This window comes from Gadus macrocephalus, chromosome 1 (genome assembly GCF_031168955.1).
Source record: "Gadus macrocephalus chromosome 1, ASM3116895v1".
NCBI classification, from domain to species: domain Eukaryota; kingdom Metazoa; phylum Chordata; class Actinopteri; order Gadiformes; family Gadidae; genus Gadus; species Gadus macrocephalus.
In genome coordinates this window covers 19,034,310-19,056,772 of record NC_082382.1, presented here as the reverse complement: position 1 = coordinate 19,056,772, position 22,463 = coordinate 19,034,310, and the positions used below count along the sequence as shown (strand labels likewise).

Sequence of the window (22,463 nt, the reverse complement as noted above, 5' to 3'; positions counted from 1 at the left end):
GCTTTGAGCGTTCAGTTCTCAGAAAGTGCTTTGGATTAAAAATGTGTCCTTACCGTAATCCTGCCAATCCAACATCAAGGACCTCGTATAAAGATTTTAATCGGACAATCACATAAATTGAGATGTTGTATCACAAATGATACTTGGATTAATGCTCTTAAGTCAGAAGAGCTCAAATCTTGGTGAGCCGGATGTTTTACTTTTTTTTCCTTTAATATATATTTAGACAAATAATTTTGCTGGAGGCTTGGATCTAAAAGCGTGTAAATGGCAAACAAAAAGTGTCCTGTCCGGACACAGACCTTCATAGAAGAATGGTGTCCGGCAATGTTTAAAAGTAAACACTGTATAGACGAGCCACTGTAGAATGAACTTTGTGAAGATCCCCTTATGAAAGCTTCACCTATTCACGCTAATGGCTTTCTCCACGGTAGAATATCTCCACAACGAAACGAGGCGTACCTCCCCCCCTTCCAGTTTTTTTAACTAGCATCCCTCATAGAGCACCTGACCGGACACTCACCCACCACCTCCCCCCCCCCACCCGTAGATCCAGGACATGGTGGCCATCCGCCACACGGCCAGCAGCGAGCAGCAGCGCACCACCATGATTCTGTTGTGTGAGGACGGCAGCCTGCGCATCTACATGGCCAACGTGGACAACACCTCCTACTGGCTGCAGCCCTCCCTGCAGCCCAGCTGTGGCGTCAGCATCATGAAGCCTGTCCGCAAGCGCAAGGCCGCCGCCGCCAGTGAGTGGCTGGGGAACAAACAACGTGTATTATTAGTTTACAAAATAGTGTTGTACGCAAATGTCTCCAAAAAAACACCTTGACAAAATAGCTGCTGATGATGGAAGTTGTGGAACATATGTTATAAAGTATAGAAATGGTTATGACAAGCATTCTGCATCATTATGTTTCAATGAATGTAGAGTCATCTCCTAATGTACACCCTGAGGCTTTAAACCTACTCTATAATCATAGGTAGGATCTATCAAAATCGTAGATTATCTCGTTGACTGAATGAAACGAATGTCCTAATGGATCAGCATCATCAGTCACAGTGAGCTCCTTTGAAACGATTCTCCCTGAGACTCACCGATGTGTGTGTGTGTGTGTTCTCCAGCAACACGGACCTCCAGCCTGGTGACGTTCCCCGTGGACTTCTTTGAACACAACCAGCAGCTGACAGAGGTGGAGTTCGGAGGCAACGACCTCCTGCAGGTGTACAACGGACAGCAGATCAAACACCGACTCAACTCCACCGGGATGTACGTGGCCAACACCAAGGTACGGAGTCCATTCAGATGGAGAATAGAATAATTATCCTCAGCTGTATTGCTTTATGACTTCCCCAGGAAGTCATTGGGGTCATTTTGGCAAGTATAACCCGGAAAAGGGATATGCTGGCCAAAATACAACTGCTTTTGTTGTATGGTTTATCCTTTATTATTAGACCACAGGGAAAAATGCAACCCATATTTTACCTCCTCTGAGGTTTCTCAGACTTGGAAATCTCTGTCTGAGATAGGTTTGTGATGAATCCAGGAGACTTTTTCATCTCCTTGACCGCTCCCAGAAAGGTTCTGATAGAAAATCAATGTTTATCAACCATTGATGGTAGGGCTTGGTTCGGTGCAGGGTCCAGAACCTGGGCTGCAGTTAATTGTATCACTTTCTTTGGACCCTTGTCCCTCAAGCCTTTACCTTACGTTGTCTGAATGACTGTGGCCTCACCGCTGCTCCTGTCCGTTCTCCCCCAGCCCGGAGGCTTCACGGTGGAGGCGGTCAACAACAACAGCTCCATGGTGATGACGGGCATGCGGGTGCAGCTGGGCAGCCAGGCCATCGAGCGCGCGCCCTCCTACCTGGAGATCTTCGGCCGCACCATGCAGGTCAACCTGACGCGAGCCCGCTGGTTCGATTTCCCCTTCACCCGGGAGGAGGCCCTGCAGGCCGACAAGAAGCTCTGCATCTTCAGTAAGAGACGAAGGGTCTTCACCACACATTAATGGTTTAGCTGATTGGATACATGCTGATTTGGAAGAATATCATATTTAACACTCTAATACTCATATTTATACTTTTCCCCATTATTCACGGAGTCTGACGTGAATAATTGTTTTTGTATATGCTACACGTGAACGCTCAAAAAATAAACAAGCCAACACTTTTTGCCGGGATTTATTTGTTTTTATTAGCGTGACGAGACGACCGTCACACACGCTCAAACAATAACCAGAATTTGAGTTTTTAATCACGGGATATTGCCCAACAATCCCGAGAGAGCGAACCAATCAAATTGCGCAATCCAGGAGGTTCAGGTGTAACATATACTAATGAATAGTAGTACTCATTTCATGCTGTCAATGTGATCATGAATTATATATTTGCCCATCTTGCCAACCATTGTATCAACTTGACCATTATCTCAATATCACCAAGCAGAATCTAAATAGATGCTGACAATCTAGATTTTGAACTTCGATTAGGTGCTCCCAATATTCATTGTATGGTTTGGGTTTGTATCTGCTCTGGCTGCGAGCGTCTGCTAAACATCTGACCGTCTTCTCCCCCCAAGTCGGAGCCTCGGTCGACCCCGCCGGCGTCACCATGCTGGACTCCATCAAGGTCTACGGCAAGACCAAGGAGCAGTTCGGCTGGCCGGAGGAGCCCCCGGAGGACTTCTCCTCCTCCGCCTCCGCCAACAACGTCTGCAGCCCCAACCTCAACCAGGGCAACGGGGCCTCGGACGGAGACGTGGTCACACCCACCGCCACCAGCGGCACCGTGCTGGAGAGGTACGGGCCCGCCTCTTTGTTGGGACGTGGTTAAAGCGGGTAACATGGGTGCCCACGGTTCTGTCTTGTGTATGCAGTCTGAGGGGAGCGTTCTTCAAAATGTCACCCGATTTCTTCCTTGAACTGTGTCCTCCAAATCTGTTCTTCACCAAACTATTTCCTTGTGTGTGGTAATCAATGTTTGTATGTCAGAGGTTCCTTATATGCATCCTGTATTTTAGTTTGATGCAGAGAAGGAGCGCTTTAGGGATGTCTGCATGCTAGACCTTATGTTAACCAATAATATGTCAACGAACAGCAGTCGTGAAGCACATCATTAGGAGCCAGGCGATAAGGGAGTAGGTTGTTGTGTTGGTGTGGTGCTATTCCTGACGGGAGATCCTAGCTGGGTAGCTGAGCACTGGAGAAGCACAGCAAAGTGCACAAATAAGGGATCCACAAACGATGCACATTTGACGGGACGGAAACATTTACAAAATAAAAAAACCCTGAATTAGCACACCAGCCCCGGGTGGTTCATAATTTTCACAAATTCACAAAGTAATATCAGCGGCGGTTGTTCCAGAGGCAGTCTAGGGGCTCAAAGGTTATATGATCGGTTACCAAATGTGTTCAGTGCATGGCTATCTCCGTGTCATCTACTCGCATGCCCTCTTCTCTTTCAGTTGACTCATTTACTTCCACTTGTCTTTCTGTGATCCTCACTGTTATTTTGTTTCCTTTTTTTCTTTTGCTCCCAAAAAAAAACAATACAAACGCCCCCACAAAATAAAAAGTTGTGAAACTGAGTCCTTATCCACCTTGGACCGGTTAGTAAACCAGCCCTTTTCTCTGCTTGTTGTTTGGATAGCTTTGTGCATGTGTGCTGCACTTGTGTCGTGCGTGTGTTTGTGTGTGCGTGTGTGTTTACGTATATGCCTGCACCTTTTGAACATGCCATTTGTCATTTCCCCACTTGAGCATAAGGCCATAAGATGGCATTAGATATGCATTTGTTTTGATTTTTGATTTTTGACTGTGCAACCATTTATCAAACTTGTACATGATTTTGATTGCGAAGGGTTTTGGTCAAACTTTTCAGTTTTTTCCTTCAACAAATGATTGGAGTCAATTGAGCGTCAGGTGCAGATGTGACTGGTTGTCTCCTCTGGCCAGGTTGGTGGTGAGCTCGCTGGAAGCCCTGGAGAGCTGCTTCGCTGTGGGCTCATCCAATGAAAAGGTAAACCCTCGTCTCTGCCCTGAACAAAACCAACAGCACTCTTTTGCCTCCCACAATTTGGCAACCTAGCTTATAAAAAAAAGTACTATTTAGCCACGTAGCATAGTCTTTTATTTAAAACGACTTGCAGTGAATTCCAATTACAGGTCATTGAGGAGAAGGTTGGGGTGAGGCCCTACCTTTTACGCTTACTACACTACCGAACTACACCGTACTGTTGAGATGAACATCCGAATCACGACACTAGGGCTGTGCAGTTAATCTAATTTTGATCGTGATATCGATTAAAAAAAGATAGTTTAAGTATATTTATTTTATTCATTAAATATTTTATAGAAATTGCAGAAAAGTAAAGTAAAAAATAAATAAAAATAATCGTTTGAATAATCGTGATTTCAATATTGATGAAAATAATCGTGATTAGGATTATTTTTTTCCATAATCGAGCATCCCTACACAACGTCTATCCCTAGCAACCACACGATCCCCTCCTCAGGCAACCTGCCCTCTCTATAGCACCGTGGTCGTGCTTTAGTTCTGGTTGGTTTACAGTAGTGTGGTTGTGGTCCGTGTCTCCAGGAGAAGAACAAGGCAGCAGCGTTGGAGCTGGCCACCCTGCTGCTGTCCATGCCCACCCCCGCTGGCGTGCAGCAGCAGACCAAGGGGCTGCTGGCCAGCCTGCACACCAACCGCACCGCCTACCACAACCACAAGGTACCAGCACACACTCTCACTCGCCCTCTCTCTCACAGTATGCCCGACATCCATGCACAGCAGCATTCGTCTTCTTCATTTTTTTCACTTGGGAAAATTCAACTGTATTTTAGTTTTAAGTTGTATTAAATACACTTTGTAAGTCATTTCAAATCATAGGGAAGGCAATGGTAATGGCTCCAGTAAAAAGGAAACACATTGGTTGTGATAATCATCAAAAATGTAAACCGAGCATACAACTTCTATAAAGGTACATAATGGATATAATAAAACGTGTGTGTGTGTGTGTGTGTGTGTGTGTGTGTGTGTCTTGAGCCGTAGAAGAGATTTATCTGCGGTATATCTACATATTCTTTGACACATCTATCAAAGCATACGCTACGGCCATTAAGTAACACGCGCCTCTCCTCCTGCTCCCTCTCCTCAGGACCAGTCGTTGCTAGGCAACGCTGTGCAGTGTCTGAACGGCTGCAGCCGCGAGGGCAGGGAGCTGGACCCGGATGTGTTCCAGAGGTTGGTGATCACGGCCCGCTCCATAGCCATCATGAGACCCAGCAACCTGGTCCACTTCACCGAGACCAAACCACTGCAGGAGGCCGGTAAGCAGGAGGACCACACACACACACACACACACACACACACACACACACACACACACACACACACACACACACACACACAAAATGTGTTTGTATGTCTTCTAGAATGGACATAGCCTACGCCATTTTGTAACTGCTCCTAACATATTAGCCTCAGTCTCATATAATGATAATAATAATGATACATTTTATGTTCGAATTCAAGCTCAAACAGGGAGTTCACCGGCGCTTTGATAGCCTATAAAAGGATTACCGTGATTGTTATTGGCTGTAACAGAGTTGTCATATGTTTTCTCTTGAATGTACTTTCTTTGATTTAATAGTGTGCATTTGGAGAAAAAGACATGGTTAGTTGAACGTAGCATGTTTCCAGTTTTTTGTTTTTAGCAGGAACCTTCTTAAATGGACCATTTATCGTCTGTTGAGTTTCAATGGCTCATTGAAACACTTGAGTGTGTCTTGATTTAGATATGGCAGAAGATGCACAGAAGTTGATGGATGGAGAGAGTGATAACTTCATCATGCAACTGGTGAACAACTTCTGGAAACTCCACGCACTCAAACCCAAGAACGCCTTCCTGGCTCCCGCCTGCTTGCCCGGTAATGTTTCATCCCATGCCCGCTCACTGTGATCCATGACGGTGCAACGCTCATGACATGAGGATGTTTGAGTTCATGGTTATTCATTCTGTCCCATCTCTCAATTGGTGTTTTAGGCCTGACTCACATTGAAGCCACAGTGAACGCCTTGGTGGACATCATCCATGGCTATTGCACATGTGAACTGGACTACATCAATGTGGCCTCCAAGATCTACATGCAGATGTTGCTGTGTCCGGTGCGTGTCTTCTGATGTCATCATAAACAAGCTTGTTCTAACTGGTGAAACTCAAGATTAGTCATTTTACAAATACCCGATTGGTTCTTAACTAATACAATTTTTTTTTTTTATATACACAAAATAATCTTAAATAATGCTATGGATTAGTGAGTCTCACTAACCATGGTGTTTTTTTAACTTCATGCTAGCAGGACACCTCTGGTAGTTTTAACTAACCCATGGTGTTTCCGTTCTTCATTGTTTGCAGGACACCTCTGTAAACTTTAACTAACCCAAGGTGTTTCCGTTCTTCATTGTTTGCAGGACACCTCTGTAAACTTTAACTAACCCAAGGTGTTTCCGTTCTTCATTGTTTGCAGGACACCTCTGTTAGCTTTGCGTGCAAGCAGGCGCTGGTTCGAGTCCTGCGCCCGAGGAACAAGCGTCGCCACGTGACCCTCCCCTCTCCTCCACGCTCCAACACGCCCATGGGTAGGTGTCTCACCACCAACGTTGACATACTTGACAGTACAGCCCACAGCAACACGTCTCCTCTTCAGTGATCGTTGTAGACGTGAGTGGCGTTCAACCATCATCGCGCTAATGCCTCTTATTCTCTTTCTAGGAGACAAAGACTACGACGATGACGACGATCCCGATGACAAGATCCAGTCGTCGGTTCTGACCGGAGGCAGCGAGGGCAGGAGAGAGAGCCAGGAGCAGAACGAGGTGGACCACGGAGACTTCGAGATGGTGGTGAGGATACAGAAGACCGTGATTCTTAAATAATATTAATCATATTCATCACGATAGATTCCCCCTCCGTTAGCCCGCAGTTCTCCTTGGAAGCATTGGGAGAAACCTTCATGACTTCTTATATCTGTGCGCCCCCCTCTAGTCTGAGTCCATGGTGCTGGAGACGGCGGAGAACGTGAACAACGGGAACCCGTCCCCCCTGGAGGCTCTGCTGGCCGGCGCCGAGGGCTTCCCCCCCATGCTGGACATCCCCCCGGACGCGGACGACGAGACCATGGTGGAGCTGGCCATAGCCCTCAGCCTGCAGCAGGACCAGCAAGGTGTGCATGGTAAAATAGCCCAATTATTCATATTCATAACTGGCAGAATGAAATGCTTATGTGCTAATTACTCTAAAAATGCTACATTAAATGCTACATTAAAATAGTTTACATCCACAAAAATCGATAAGCAATATTTTTTTCTCCAGATTATTCGTTCTTGATGTAAAATGGGTTCTTTACCTGATGGGTGGATGGAAGAATAGATGGGTAATTCATTCATCCTTAGGGGTAATTCAGGCGTTGAATTAGGTACATATCTCGTAAGAAACGTGTTGGGTCTGTAGCTAAGGGTGAACCGTGTGAAGTCAGAGCTCCAACAGCCTCCTCGTGTGTTGTATCCAGGGAGCAGCAGCAGTGCCCTGGGCCTCCAGAGTCTGGGTCTCTCCGGCCAGGCCCCCAGCTCCTCATCACTGGATGCAGGCACCCTGTCAGACACCACCGCCTCAGGTGAGAACCAGCGCCTCCATCCTGGAACCCCCCCCCCCCCCCCCCCTCTCCATAGGTGACCTTAAATCAGAGGTCTTATGAGAATTATAATACGGCCCAAGATTCTGATCCTATGAAGTAATCCAATAATAAAGGTCCTCTCTAGCTTGTGGTTCTGTCTAATCACACTGGCAGAGGATTCCCACCGGGGCTACCCCAGGAACAGGGTGGGGAGGGTAGCTGGGTGTACCTGCTCCTTACAGCCAATGCTAACCCTAACCCAATGCCTTTCAGCCCCGGCGTCGGACGACGAGGGCAGCACGGCCGCCACGGACGGCTCCACGCTGCGGACCTCCCCTGCTGAGCACGGGGGCAGCGTGGGCTCGGAGAGCGGAGGGTCTGCCGTCGACTCGGTAGCTGGAGAGCACAGTGGTGAGGGCCCGCTTGGGAAGGGGTACCAGTACAATGCACCTCGAGGGAGAAGGAGAGGAGGACACTTCGGTGATCCCCAGAGGGAAAGGCAGATGTTGTAGTTGCAAAAGTGCAAAGTGCCGTTGCAACATAGCAATAAGGTGCACCTATCATTATGATCTGAAATGTCTCCCTATGTTATGTGCTTGATTAAAACAACAATGGAGGAAAACTAGCATTATTCCTGTATGAGATTCATCACGTTTCTTAATATTGCTTCTGAAACGCATAATTTTGGCAAGTTTCAGTTTCTTAGTAGAGAAATAATTCTAATGGAAGTGTGTGTGAATACGTGTGTGCGTTCTCCAGTGTCCGGCCGCAGCAGTGCGTACGGCGACCCCACCGTGGAGGGCCACCCCGCGGGGCCCGGCAGCGTGAGCTCCAGCACGGGGGCCATCAGCACCACGGCCGCCCAGCAGGAGGGAGACGGCTCCGAGGGGGAGGTGGAGAACGAGGGAGACGTCACCACCAGCAACAGGTCCGACTCCCCGAACCAGGCTGAAGAACTGCTCCCCAGACCACGTGGTCACCCCCATAACATGCTGAAGAAGTACTTTATTATGCCTTAAGATGATAATAATTATAATAATCAAACACTTGTGGCTTTTTTCCACTCTGTCCAGTTGTTTTGTATTGATTGTATATTAGGATTGTTCGCAGCCAAAGACTTTTGGATAAAGTGTATAAATGTAGGCCTCAGTTTGTTGTAGCCTCATTTTAAAATAGACAACATTAAGTCAAATGACATTAGGTCAATACGTTTGTTGACGCCCCCTAAAGCAAAGGGAACAACTCTCCTTAAAAAGCCCCTGGTCCCAGTAGAAAGCAGAAGCGGTTCCAGTGGATTCCCCCTGGCTAACATGTGGTCTGTTCCCCCAGCAGGCTGCACATGGTCCGCCTGATGCTGCTGGAGCGTCTGCTGCAGCACCTACCCCAGCTGCACAACGTGGGCGGGGTGCGCGCCATCCCCTACATGCAGGTCATCCTCATGCTGACCTCCGACCTGGACGGAGAGGACGACAAGGACAAGGGGGCTCTGGACGACCTGCTGGCCCTGCTCATCGCCGAGCTCGGCATGCACAAAAAGGTGAGCGGCCGGTGACGTCGAGGTGATCCAGGCTTCGCTGTCATATACTGTGATGTACTTTAAACCTCGGCCCTTTTTGTCTGAAGAGAAAATTATATTCAGAGTATTCTACTTTGGCAACCTAGATTAGATTCAAGATTCAATGTATTTATTTGTCCCATACACATACAGGATGTGCAGTGAAATGTTTGTGACTGTATTTCTGTGCTTAAAATACAACAGAATAAAATTGAATAAAGTACAACATATATTAAGAGAAATATATACACACGGGACGTCTAAGATACATTTCCTTAGACGTCTTCGATTGTGATGAACTACTCATCAGGCTAGGTCGATATATTGCGTTCAATATTCTTCTTTTAGCGACTATAATCAAACCATACTTCCTTCTGTTGAGACGCAGTGAGATTCAACCATGTTTCTCTTTGCTCTGGTCCCAGGACGTGTCCAAGAAGAACGAGCGCAGCGCCATCAACGAGGTCCACCTGGTCATCATGAGGCTCCTCAGTGTGTTCATGTCCCGCACCAAGTCTGGCTCCAAGGCCTCCTCTGAGGTGAGTCCCCCCCTCCGTCCTGCACCTCTCCACAGCCTCCCTCGGTTCCTACGGGGGCCAGAGGACTGAGCTGCAAAGATGGGAATTAAAGTTGATGAGGAATACATGTGTAGTACTAGTTAGTCCAGTAGACGATGTAATGCACTGGGATGAATGGTTGATGCAGTAGGAGTATTTGGTTGTACAGATTCAGATTTCATAGCTACAACTAAAAATTAATATTTAAACTTGTTTTATGCAACACATTAATCGATTCCGTGTGTCCAAGTAAATTTGTTCCCGTCACTTGGACCAATGGAGGTTTAGATAGTTTATTAGACGATAACTCGACCCCTTCTCTCCTCCTGTCCCAGTCGTCGTCTCTGATCTCCAACGCCACGGCCACGGCCCTGCTCAGCCTGGGCTCCATCGACTACTGCCTCCACGTGCTCAAGTCCCTGCTGGAGTTCTGGAAGAGCCAGCAGGGCGAGGAGGAGCCTGTGGCCGCCAGCCAGCTCCTGAGACCCCACACGGCCACCTCGCCCCCTGACATGAGCCCCTTCTTCCTGCGACAATACGTCAAGGTAGACATCCCGGGGCGATCCTCTCAAAGCTTCTCCCATCATCTGCTGCCGTGTTCACATTAGGTTACGTTGTTGTTGAAACCTGCAGCGTCTCTATCTTCAAATATATTACGCTAGATATATTTACTTTATTGTGTCTTTAAAATTTGTGACCATTTCATTTAATTCCAATTCAATTGATTATTGCCATTTAATTCTACCCTGTTGTCCCCTTGTTAATATTGCCCTGCCTTAAGGTGCTTTAAGTATTTTTTTTATCATGAATGTCAAAGCACTTTGTAATCTAAAGGGACACTGTCGAAGGTCATGCTCTTAACCCTTGATGCTGGACGGCACTGGGGCTTCACAAGAATTACAATGGGGTTGTTTGTTGTAGTTTAAACTGTGTGTGTGTGTTTCCTTCCCCAGGGCCACGCGGCTGATGTGTTTGAGGCGTACTCTCAGCTCCTGACGGAGATGGTGCTCCGGCTGCCCTACCAGATCAAGAAGATCGCCGACACCAACCCCCGCATCCCGGCCCCGGTCTTCGACCACTCCTGGTTCTACTTCCTGTCTGAGGTAGATGTTATGGTCTGCCAGACTTTAACCTTTTCAACGTATTCAAGTACAATTGCAGAAACGTCCATTCCTGCCACAGTTGGGAAGACTTATGATGGGAGCAAATATCAGTCACTGATTCGATCATTGGTTGTAAATGACTTGTTTCTTTAGTCTTTATTTAATGCTGTTAACAAATCCTCCCCTTGACCCTGTTCCTCCCACCCCCCCTCCTCCCCCCAGTACCTGATGATCCAGCAGACTCCCTTCGTGCGGAGGCAGGTGCGCAAGCTGCTGCTCTTCATCTGCGGCTCCAAGGAGAAGTACCGCCAGCTGCGGGACCTGCACACGCTGGACTCCCACGTGCGTGCCATCAAGAAGCTCCTGGAGGAGCAGGGCATCTACCTGCGGGCCGGCGTGCTCACAGCCACCTCGGGCTCCGCCCTGCAGTACGACACGCTCATCAGCCTGGTGAGTGTGGACCTGTCCTGTCTGTGGGTCTTTCTGTGTCCCTCTCTTGTCTGTCTCATTCTTTCTCTGTCTGTATCTGTCTCCCTCTCTCTGTCCCTGCCCGTCTATCTCTCTGTCCCTCAACTGAAAACCGTCCGTCTTGTCTGTGTGTTAACTTGAGCATGCTAGAGTGTTTGAGTTTAGCTATGCTGTGTTGACAGACCTCCTACTTAATTCTATGGGGAGATTTTGATGAGGAAAAATTGACTGGGATTGAAGTGTGTTGCATTTCTTGTGTGATTTTGTGTTGAGCCCGGTCTTCTTTCCATCCCCTGTGTAGATGGAGCACCTCAAGGCCTGCGCCGAGATCGCCACTCAAAGGACCATCAACTGGCAGAAGTTCTGCATGAAGGATGACTGTAAGTGAACCATTAGTACTTGACTTGTTAACAGAAACCCAGTAAAGAGTTGGAACCTATCCTTTTGTCTTTCACGCCTCCATTCTAACGCCTCCATTCTAACGCCTCCTCTTCCTGCCCAGCCGTGCTGTACTTCCTGCTGCAGGTCAGCTTCCTGGTGGACGAGGGCGTGTCTCCGGTGCTCCTGCAGCTGCTTTCCTGCGCGCTGTGTGGCAGCAAGGTGCTCGCTACCTCTTCCTCCTCCTCCTCTTCCTCCTCAGGGGGAGGAGGAGGAGGGTCAGGGGGAGGTGGGGGGCCACCGGGAGGCTCCCAGCCCTCCCAGACCAAGTCCTCCAGCAAGAAGAGCAAGAAGGAGGACAAGGAGAAGGACAAGGACGGTGAGGAAGAGCCCCCACCTCCTCATTGGCAGGAGGGCGTCGTTGCCCCGAGTGTTTGTCTCCCGGCCATCAAGGCTCTGGGTTCGATTCCCTGGGCTTCCTAGAACTCTTGACTACTTCACAATGACATGCATTTATTTGAATGTTGCTGTGGATAAAGATTTGCTAAATCGAGGAAAGAGTCAAATTAAATCAACAAATTTGTGAGATTAGGGTCAAACCATTCACAGAATAAAAGATTTGATTTGATTTCTGAAACATCCATCCACTCTCTGTAAGGCCGACTCTCATTTTAATATGAACAATCTTGAAGCATTGAGCAAGCGTCTGCATGCCCTCCGTCTAATGAACGGTGTCTGCGGGGGGGTCTGTCTACAGGTGAAGGGGTGGGCAGCCAGGAGGACCAGCTGTGCATGGCTCTGGTCAGCCAGCTCAACAAATTCGCCGACAAGGAGACCCTGATCCAGTTCCTACGCTGCTTCCTGCTGGAGTCCAACTCCTCGGCTGTGCGCTGGCAGGCCCACTGTCTGGCCCTGCATATCTACAGGTACCGTTATACACACGTCTAGATGTACTGTCATGCACACTGTGTGGCCCTACACATCTACAGGTACTGTTATACACACATCTAGATGTACTGTTATACACACATCTAGATGTACTGTTATACACACTGTCTGGCCCGGCACATCTACAGGTACTGTTATACACACACATCTAGATGTACTGTCATACATACTGTGTTGCCCTACACATCTACAGATGCATTTTTTCACACTATGAACCTACACATCTCGAGGTACTGTTACACAAACTGTCTGGCCCTACACATCTACCAAGAAGAACACGACATATGCTCGCTCGCTCACTCACTCACTCGCTCGCTCTGACGTATAGACGTAAATGGTACTTTCCTGACAATCCCTGCGGTCTCTGGACAGGAACTCCAGTAAGTCTCAGCAGGAGCTGCTGCTGGAGCTGACCTGGGCCATCTGGCCAGAACTCCCCGCCTACGGCCGCAAAGCCGCCCAGTTTGTGGACCTGCTGGGATACTTCTCCCTCAAGACGCCTCAGACCGAGAAGAAGGTCTGTTGGACAGTTTGCCTTTCGTCATCACTGTTTTTAGTTTAATGTATCCATCAGTCAAGCAGAGTATAGTCAAAATACATCTATTGAGAAATGTTGTCCAGAATATAAAAGTCAAAGTATTCTGTGCATAGCATGCGAAATTGCCACCAGTACAATATTTATCTTATGTTTGCATTTTCATAAATTGTGTTTTTTTTTTTCGTCCCTCAAGCTTAAGGAATATTCCCAGAAAGCTGTGGAGATCCTGAGGACACAGAACCACATACTGACCAACCACCCCAACTCCAACATCTACAAGTGAGCATTCACCCTTCCATTTAACCTCCGTTAACCAGAATGACTAAAATGAGTCTTCTACTCACACTTTGACCCTCGGAAAGTCCATCAAATAAATCACCAACATCCTTCTTTTCCAGCACTCTGTCTGGGTTGGTGGAGTTTGACGGGTTCTTCCTGGAGAGTGACCCCTGCCTGGTCTGCAACAACCCAGAAGTCCCCCTCTCTGTGAGTCCCCTTCTCACATGAGTCCGTTAATACGCAGCTCAACATTTTGTTTTGTCAATTGTTGTGGTGGGGTTTTTATTCAAATCCTCATTTCGGTTCGTCCACAGAACATCAAGCTGTCCTCGATCAAAGTGGACACGCGCTACACCACCACCCAGCAGGTGGTGAAGTTGATCGGCAGCCACACTATCAGCAAGGTGACGGTGAAGATCGGAGACCTGAAACGCACCAAGATGGTCCGCACCATCAACCTCTACTACAACAACAGGACGGTGCAGGCCATCGTGGAGCTCAAGAACAAGTGAGTCGTCTGTGGCTAGTCGCTCCCGCTCTGTACCGCTGTTTAAGATCAGGTATCTTGTTGGTTTGAAGCTATGCCGTCATTTTCCATGACGCTAAACCGTGTTTTTCCCATTAACTTAAAATCAGTATTCACAGCAGCAACTCACCCTTGCTTTGAGTGGAGTGAAAAGACGTGCACTGAAGAGATTAAAGTCCTCCTTATGAAAGTCCAAATTATTAACAAGCCCACTCCCTCTCTCTCCCTCTCTCCCTCTCCCCCTCTCCCTCTCTCCCCTCTCCCCTCTCCCCTCTCCCCTCTCCCCTCTCTCCCTCTCCCCAGGCCGGCCCGCTGGCACAAGGCCAAGAAGGTGCAGCTGACCCCCGGCCAGACGGAGGTGAAGATCGACCTGCCGCTGCCCATCGTGGCGTCCAACCTGATGATCGAGTTCTCTGACTTCTACGAGAACTACCAGGCGTCCACGGAGACGCTGCAGTGCCCCCGCTGCAGCGCCTCCGTGCCGGCCAACCCGGGCGTGTGTGGGAACTGCGGGGAGAACGTGTACCAGTGCCACAAGTGCAGGTGAGCCCCGGACCTTCTTCTGGCCAACTGGAGACTAGCGGCCAAACTGTGGGACAGAAAATAAGATTTCATTTACATTTTTTCTGATATTGTTTTATCAGTTTTAGTATGACCAAAATGTGCATTTGGCGCTAGTTTAACTTAAACCACCTCGTCGTCCATTGCCTCAGGTCCATCAATTACGACGAGAAGGACCCCTTCCTGTGCAACGCCTGTGGTTTCTGCAAATACGCCCGCTTTGATTTCATGCTGTACGCCAAACCCTGCTGCGCTGTGGATCCCATCGAGAACGAGGAGGACAGGAAGAAGGTAAGGCGCACCTCTTGGGCCAAAATACGGATATTTTGAAACCCCCCGCGGGCTACAACCCAACCCAGAGACCCATCACTGTGTTGTCTTCCTAGTATGTGTTGAAATGGCCTTAAACGGTCCTGGATGTGTTTCTCTGCAGGCTGTGACCAACATCAACACTCTGCTGGATAAGGCCGACCGGGTGTATCACCAGCTGATGGGCCACCGGCCCCAGCTGGAGAGCCTTCTGTCCAAGGTCAACGAGGCCGCACCAGAAAAACCTCAGGTGAGTCGCTCAGAATGCAGGTGCCTCACTACAGAATCTGTCTCTCTCCGTCTCCCTCCTGTTCCTAACCCCTTCTCCTGCTCCTCCACCAGGACGACTCTGGAGCCGGGGGGGGACTGGGGGCCACGTCGGCCAACGTCAACCGCTACATCCAGCAGCTGGCCCAGGAGTACAGCGGAGACTGCAAGACCTCCTTCGACGAGCTCTCCAAGATCATACAGGTAGGAGCGCCTCTGTTATTCCCCATTCACGTTGTCATTTCCAGTGTAGTCTGCTGCACGTGAGACGTAAGGACCATATCGAAACCCTTCTTAGATTGTTACCATCCAATTTACACTGCTGCATTTTGACCCAACCTGTACTACGAAGGTTGAAGCGAATGTCACTCATCTGCAGACGGTCCATGAAAACCCCCTGAACCCGGTTCTTCTCCTCCCCCCTGTGTGTGTGTGTGAGCAGAAGGTCCTGGCGTCCCGTAAGGAGCTCCTGGAGTACGACCTCCAGCAGCGCGAGGCGGCCACCAAGTCGTCCCGCAGCAGCAGCGGCGGCAGCCAGCCCACCTTCACGGCCAGCCAGTACCGCGCCCTCTCCGTGCTGGGCTGCGGCCACACCTCCTCCAACAAGTGCTACGGCTGCGCCTCGGCCGTCACGGGCCACTGCATCACGCTGCTGCGCGCCCTCGCCACCAACCCCGCCCTGCGGCAGATCCTGGTCCTCCAGGGGCTGATCCGGGAGCTGTTTGAGTACAACCTGCGGCGGGGCACGGCCTCCATGCGGGAGGAGGTGCGGCAGCTGGTCTGCCTCCTCACCAGGTGAGTCCTCGCCCTTGTGGGTCTGCTCGGGAGGACGGCCGCGTGGGGGGGTTGTTAACGGAGTATCAACGTAGTGCAGTTGGTTTGTAAACGGCTGTGGAGGGAAGGAGTGACTTCAGCAATCCACAGACGTACAAAGACACAGGAAGCCAGTCACACTAGGTGTAGTGGTTTGGTGTGTATGACTCCTAGCCGGAAAGGTTCTGGTTTTGATCCACCACGGTTCTACATGGAGGCATCCTTGAGCAAGAGGCCCCTACCTTGAGCACCATGTATCGGCATTCATTCTCACTTTGGATAAACACTCAATACCGTGTGATAGTCACTGTTTCCAACGCCTAGCTCCATGCATGTGCTGCTTTCCTCAGGCATAACGTTGAGACTTTGTTTGCTTCTCTTCTTCCAGGGATCACCCTGAAGCCACTCAGCAGATGAATGACCTCATCATCGCCAAAGTGTCTTCTGCCCTGAAAGGACACTGGGCAAATCCAGATCTGGTACGATGTTAACCATCCCTACTCAACTGAACCCCTGAAGTCTCATACACACTGTCTCTTTCTAGTGTCCTACATGATAAGAATTCATATCCATATCGGAAACGCAGTCGTCACTTAAAAATACTTTTAAGCGAATTGAATGGCTGCAGTGAAAACACTGCACTGTACAGAGTTAAGTTGGTCTTTAAAGCAAATGAAGTTAGGTAGCCAGTGTCTTTGGGTGTGTGTCTGATGCTTCTGGTTTCCCTCACCTTGCAGGTCAGTAATCTGCAGTATGAGATGCTGCTGCTGACGGACTCCATCTCTAAAGAGGGCGGATGCTGGGAGCTCAGGCTGCGTTGTGGTACGTTGTTCATATGGATTTACCTTTCATTTCACCAGGTATTTACTTTTCCTTTAGTTGAACTGCTTTAGGACTTCAGTAGGCATGATTGTTTCTTCGATGCAATGTTTTGCATCTGGAAGGCAAATGTTGTCTCAAACGTACAACAAAAGGCATATGTTAATGATTTTAATGCTGTGCCTAATGGATGTAAAGCCAGTCTTCCCTCCGCTGGCATGACTAAGTGACACTAGACACATCCTACTAACTGATGTTCCCATCTCTCCCCATCCAGCCCTCAGTCTGTTCCTCATGTCTGTGAACATCAAGACGCCCGTGGTGGTGGAGAACATCACCCTGATGTGTCTCAGGATCCTGCAGAAGCTCATCAAGCCCCCTGCTCCCACCAGCAAGAAGAACAAGGTAAACGCCTCGCAGCCATTGGTCCTGGAGCGTCACATGATCTGCTTGAATAGAACTAGAAGGGATGTTTTTTTTTTTCTCGAATCTTCGAAAGGCTCCAATTTTTAAATGCCCCTTTAGGTTTGTTCTAAAATATATAATGAACTATTTTCCAATCTATATATTTCATTTTGTGTGTGTGTGTGAGTAGGATGCTGCAGTGGAGTCTCTGACCACAGTGAAGCCCTACAGCAATGAGATCCACGCCCAGGCCCAGCTCTGGCTCAAGAAGGACCCCAAAGCGTCCTACGAAGCCTGGAAGAAGTGCCTCCCAGCTCGTTGTAAGTGGGGCGCTCTGAAAAACGGACCCAAAAGGACCACTGGAATGCAATGGATTTAACCACTAGTATTTCAGACGATTTGATCCATTTGGGCGTCTATATCAGAGATGCCAGTAGACAGTACCGCTAGGCATCCCTGAGCAACAACAATCAGCTTTAAGCCCACAGCCTTTTGGCTTGGAGTCAAACCCCCAAACAACTAGACCTTCCTGCCCCCTTCTTAATCACAAACTATCCCCCATCTTATTCAACGGCGTTCCAACCAATACCTGTCAGCACTTCTAATAAAATGTCTCGTCGATTAGGGTAATGTATTTACAATGTGGTTGTTCTCCATCTGCAGGCCAGGAGGCGGTGTCCAAACCCCAGAGCAAGGTGGAGCTGCGGAGGCAGTACCTCCTGGAGAAGTACGTGTGGAAGTGGAAGCAGTTCATGAGGGCCCGGACCGAGGGCCTGTTCCCCCGCCTGCTCAAACTCAGCCACAACAACTGGCTGCGACAGGTAACAGCCGCTCACTACGCTCACCCCAACGCCTTCTCCCTGAGTCAGATATACAAAGAGGAGACGTGTATTGTTTGTTTTCTGGCGTCCCGTGATATAGTTGCTGGTTCTTTTGTTGTAGGTGCTCTTCACGCCTGCCACCCAAGCAGCGAGACAGGCCGCATGTACCATCGTGGAGGCCCTCACTACCATACCCAGCCGCAAGCAGCAAGTCCTGGACCTGCTCACCAGGTAGGAGCCCGCGAACCAGGGTTCATCATACAGTCTGGCTCCATGGTGCCGGGTGGAGGACACAGGAAGGATGAATAAGGATGCGGAAACCTTTAATTTCTTGGTTCAATCTTTATGCTCTAATGACTCTTGTTGTGCTGAGGTTATTCCGCGAGCGATGCTTGTCCGCCGTGTGCACTCTACTGTACTGACTGTTTGTGTGTGTGTTTGTGTCAGCTACCTGGATGAGCTGAGTGTGGCAGGGGAGTGTGCGGTGGAGTACCTGGGTCTGTACCAGAAGCTCATCAAGCCAGCCCACTGGAAGGTGTACCTTGCTGCCCGTGGGGTCCTGCCCTACATCGGCAACCTCATCACCAAGGTGACTGGATGACCAGATGCTCCATGAATTAATATATATATACACTGTAAATGCCTATTGGTAGATGTTTTTAATCCTAGTATTTTGCCATGGTCCCGACCTTCAAAAATGTGCTTATAGGAATACCCTTGTACCACTGCGATTCAATGATGACGATATAACTCATGAATGCACTATTGAGCAATCCACAGGGCATTGCTTCGTCTTCAATATACATTCTCTTTAAACGCCAGCAAACAGCTCATTTAAATGCCTCTATGTGCTCCAAAGTGGAGGAGTACCAAGTGTTTCAGAAGCAGTTATTCATGAGCAGTATCTCTGTATGTATCTCTGTGTAGGAGATCGCCAACCTGCTGTCTCTGGAAGAAGCTACGCTGAGCACTGACCTCCAGCAAGGCTACGCCCTCAAGAGTTTGACAGGTAGGTTTTTCATCTGATCTCATTTGCTTCCACTAAGACGACGTTGACGCTTTGGGCATTTGCATCCGAAGCACAGAATCCTGATACCCGTACTTGAGATTAAAGAGGCTTGTAATACCCTATCGAATTCACACCTTTTGACACAATGTGAATGGCTTCCCCCAGGTCTGCTGTCGTCGTTTGTGGAGGTGGATTCCATCAAGCGGCACTTCAAGAGCCGTCTGGTGGGCACGGTGCTCAACGGCTACCTGTGCCTGAGGAAGCTGGTCGTCCAGCGCACCAAGCTCATCGACGAGACCCAGGACATGCTGCTGGAGATGCTGGAGGACATGACCACAGGTGGGTGGTGGTTCATGGAAGTGTTGATTTCCAACCCTCCCTGGTAGGGGGGATTCCTTTCCTCAGTTCCTTCCCAGGTTTTTTCCTCTCCTTTAGAGAGCTTGGAGTTAGGGGGGGTGCTCCGATGTGGGCCTGTGCAGCCCTTACAGGATGTTAGGCTGGAGTTGAGCCGATGTTTTTGTCCACTTCTTAATACACAAATTCAATTTCAAGACGAGGAAAATGAATGTAATATGTAATATTAACCAAACAATTACCATCCTACTTGACGGTAATTGCAATATAGTTTCAGTCCTAGTTTTTCTGACCTTGACCTCTGAACCCTAAACGGTTCTAAAGATAAATATAAATTCCCTGCCGACGGCATTCATCAGAGAACACTCGTGAAGGCCCCTGGTTTGGGACCAAATTACTTATTTACACGCGTGTGTCTACAGGAACGGAGTCTGAGACCAAGGCCTTCATGGCGGTGTGCATCGAGACCGCCAAGCGCTACGACCTGGACGACTACCGGACACCCGTGTTCATCTTTGAGCGGCTGTGCAGCATCATCTACCCTGTGAGTTTCACCCCCCGTTCAGGCTCCACACACCGCCTCACAGAGCCGTTCATCTGACCTAATGATCGAGGCCAAACACAGCTCACTGCAACGCGGGTGTTAATTAATGTAACCTACTTTTGCAGTGCGTGATGCAGATTGCATTTAAATAATAATTGACAGTATTTGCTAAGCAGGACACATTGAAAAAGGCGTCCCTTAAGCGAGATGGATAACCCCAACCAGCTTCTTATTGATATTTGACTATCGCAGGTCATTTGGATAAAGGGTCTATAAAATATCACTAGTACAGTAGCATTCCTAGCAGACATATTGAAAGATTAATGCAATCATCTAATGCTATAATATGAAATGATTCAAGACGTGGTCTCAGCGACCTCTACACTAGCTGTCACCTGCTATATGAAAGAGGTCACAGGTCACCCCCTCACCCTTGTCTCCCCACCACCCCCTCCTCCAGGAGGAGAACGAGGTGACGGAGTTCTTCGTGACCCTGGAGAAGGACCCCCAGCAGGAGGACTTCCTGCAGGGGCGCATGCCTGGGAACCCGTACAGCAGCAACGAGCCGGGCATCAGGCCCCTGATGAGGGACATCAAGAACAAGATCTGCCAGGACTGTGACCTGGTGGCCCTGCTGGAGGACGACAGTGGCATGGAGGTGGGCACTCCACCACAACCCTAGCCTGCAGTCGCATGACCAGGCCCTAGCCAGCAGTCACATGACCAGGCCCTAGCCGGCAGTCACATGACCAGGCCCTAGCCGGCAGTCACATGACCAGGCCCTAGCCGGCAGTCACATGACCAGGCCCTAGCCGGCAGTCACATGACCAGGCCATAGCCTGCAGTCACATGACCGGGCCATAGCCTCCAGTCACATGACCAGGCCATAGTCTGCAGTCACATGACCAGGACATAACCTGCATTCACGTGACTGGACCATTACCCTGAAGTCACGTGACTGGACCGTTACCCTGAAGTCACGTGACTGGACCGTTACCCTGAAGTCACGTGACTGGACCGTTACCCTGAAGTCACGTGACTGGACCGTTACCCTGAAGTCACGTGACTGGACCGTTACCCTGAAGTCACGTGACTGGACCGTTACCCTGAAGTCACGTGACTGGACCGTTACCCTGAAGTCACGTGACTGGACCGTTACCCTGAAGTCACGTGACTGGACCGTTACCCTGAAGTCACGTGACTGGACCGTTACCCTGAAGTCACGTGACTGGACCGTTACCCTGCAGTCACGTGACCGGACCATTGTATAAATACATAGACTAGTATACACTGGTATACAATGTTTAAAGAACGTGGGAGCTGTCAGACCTCTTCCACAGTTTCAATCCCAAAGCACTATAGCAGCATTTAAGAATATTAAAGATATACATTCATAGACTTATAAGAACTTAAAATGTGACTTTCCCCCATAGCTTTTGGTGAACAACAAAATCATCAGCTTGGACCTGTCTGTCGCTGAGGTCTACAAGAAGGTGTGGTGCCCCACCAATGAGGTGAGTCCCATTATGACCATACGGGTCAGGGTTAATTAACCATCTACCAACAGGATTCATAACCTCTGTTTCAGTGAAGCCAGGAGAGTCGGTTACGATGGTTTGACTGTTTGGTTCTGCCATACCTTCAGATTAAAGCAGTGTAATTATTAATATCTGGGTTAACAGGCTTGTTTTTTGTTTTTTGTTGCCAGGGTGAACCAATGAGAATCATCTACCGCATGAGAGGCCTTCTGGGTGACGCTACCGAGGAGTTCATTGAGTCGCTGGACTCGACCACAGGTAACCTATAGATCATTTACATTAATGGACTCGACCACAGGTAACCCTATCCATCATTTACATTAATGGACTCGACCACAGGTAACCCTATACATCATTTACATTAATGGACTCGACCACAGGTAACCCTATACATCATTTACATTAATGGACTCGACCACAGGTAACCTATAGATCATTTACATTAATGGACTCGACCACAGGTAACCCTATACATCATTTACATGAATTGACTCGACCACAGGTAACCCTATGCATCATGACTACTCTGTGTTGTGAAAGAGGTTCAACATGATGGTAATGCAGGAAAAAAAACATGAATTAAATGCTGAATTTGTTTGCGTATCGTAGACGAAGAGGAGGATGACGAGGAGGTGTACAAGATGGCGGGTGTGATGGCCCAGTGTCGGGGGCTGGAGTGTATGCTGAACCGCCTGTCGGGAATCAAAGATTTCAAACAAGGGAGGCACCTTCTCACCGTAAGTCAGGACGCACACATGTAAAACTCTACAAACCCTAAATGGATCAGTAACTGAATTATTATGAATGACTGTGGATCTTTATTACACATCAATAAACCTAATATTCAGGACGAAATCCAGTAACATCACCTGCTTAAGGAATAATATTTCCATTAGTAGCTACTAGCTCTGCAGTAGTACAAACCTTCCACGTTCATTTGACTACTAGTCATATTCCCTGACCCAGAATGTAAATAAATCCGTAATGTGT

The 22,463-nt window shown here is 48.8% G+C and overlaps 1 protein-coding gene across 16 annotated transcripts in view; it reads left to right on the top strand.

Annotated features, from left to right (window-relative positions):
• The window catches only part of ubr4 (ubiquitin protein ligase E3 component n-recognin 4), a 58,432-nt gene that overhangs the window by 26,583 nt on the left and 9,386 nt on the right, over positions 1 to 22,463 (top strand). For 6 of the 16 annotated variants that reach the window (XM_060051168.1, XM_060051110.1, XM_060051138.1 and 3 more), the window contains 47 exons: positions 551 to 752; positions 1,129 to 1,292; positions 1,766 to 1,982; positions 2,584 to 2,803; positions 3,580 to 3,612; positions 3,959 to 4,022; positions 4,602 to 4,736; positions 5,164 to 5,335; positions 5,804 to 5,935; positions 6,052 to 6,173; positions 6,536 to 6,647; positions 6,781 to 6,911; positions 7,054 to 7,240; positions 7,577 to 7,681; positions 7,955 to 8,092; positions 8,441 to 8,609; positions 9,011 to 9,218; positions 9,662 to 9,775; positions 10,129 to 10,338; positions 10,747 to 10,896; positions 11,119 to 11,346; positions 11,666 to 11,744; positions 11,867 to 12,121; positions 12,500 to 12,668; positions 13,063 to 13,207; positions 13,422 to 13,507; positions 13,627 to 13,714; positions 13,822 to 14,015; positions 14,337 to 14,576; positions 14,747 to 14,885; positions 15,028 to 15,153; positions 15,246 to 15,374; positions 15,613 to 15,965; positions 16,372 to 16,462; positions 16,721 to 16,805; positions 17,080 to 17,207; positions 17,398 to 17,527; positions 17,871 to 18,028; positions 18,150 to 18,259; positions 18,476 to 18,617; positions 18,956 to 19,037; positions 19,203 to 19,376; positions 19,814 to 19,935; positions 20,396 to 20,593; positions 21,369 to 21,449; positions 21,644 to 21,731; positions 22,083 to 22,210. In XM_060051168.1, the coding sequence (XP_059907151.1) occupies positions 551 to 752; positions 1,129 to 1,292; positions 1,766 to 1,982; positions 2,584 to 2,803; positions 3,580 to 3,612; positions 3,959 to 4,022; positions 4,602 to 4,736; positions 5,164 to 5,335; positions 5,804 to 5,935; positions 6,052 to 6,173; positions 6,536 to 6,647; positions 6,781 to 6,911; positions 7,054 to 7,240; positions 7,577 to 7,681; positions 7,955 to 8,092; positions 8,441 to 8,609; positions 9,011 to 9,218; positions 9,662 to 9,775; positions 10,129 to 10,338; positions 10,747 to 10,896; positions 11,119 to 11,346; positions 11,666 to 11,744; positions 11,867 to 12,121; positions 12,500 to 12,668; positions 13,063 to 13,207; positions 13,422 to 13,507; positions 13,627 to 13,714; positions 13,822 to 14,015; positions 14,337 to 14,576; positions 14,747 to 14,885; positions 15,028 to 15,153; positions 15,246 to 15,374; positions 15,613 to 15,965; positions 16,372 to 16,462; positions 16,721 to 16,805; positions 17,080 to 17,207; positions 17,398 to 17,527; positions 17,871 to 18,028; positions 18,150 to 18,259; positions 18,476 to 18,617; positions 18,956 to 19,037; positions 19,203 to 19,376; positions 19,814 to 19,935; positions 20,396 to 20,593; positions 21,369 to 21,449; positions 21,644 to 21,731; positions 22,083 to 22,210 (6,933 nt within the window). The remainder of the gene's footprint in view (positions 1 to 550; positions 753 to 1,128; positions 1,293 to 1,765; positions 1,983 to 2,583; positions 2,804 to 3,579; positions 3,613 to 3,958; positions 4,023 to 4,601; positions 4,737 to 5,163; positions 5,336 to 5,803; positions 5,936 to 6,051; positions 6,174 to 6,535; positions 6,648 to 6,780; positions 6,912 to 7,053; positions 7,241 to 7,576; positions 7,682 to 7,954; positions 8,093 to 8,440; positions 8,610 to 9,010; positions 9,219 to 9,661; positions 9,776 to 10,128; positions 10,339 to 10,746; positions 10,897 to 11,118; positions 11,347 to 11,665; positions 11,745 to 11,866; positions 12,122 to 12,499; positions 12,669 to 13,062; positions 13,208 to 13,421; positions 13,508 to 13,626; positions 13,715 to 13,821; positions 14,016 to 14,336; positions 14,577 to 14,746; positions 14,886 to 15,027; positions 15,154 to 15,245; positions 15,375 to 15,612; positions 15,966 to 16,371; positions 16,463 to 16,720; positions 16,806 to 17,079; positions 17,208 to 17,397; positions 17,528 to 17,870; positions 18,029 to 18,149; positions 18,260 to 18,475; positions 18,618 to 18,955; positions 19,038 to 19,202; positions 19,377 to 19,813; positions 19,936 to 20,395; positions 20,594 to 21,368; positions 21,450 to 21,643; positions 21,732 to 22,082; positions 22,211 to 22,463) is intronic. The other 10 variants (XM_060051111.1, XM_060051176.1, XM_060051109.1 and 7 more) reach the window with 7 other exon arrangements.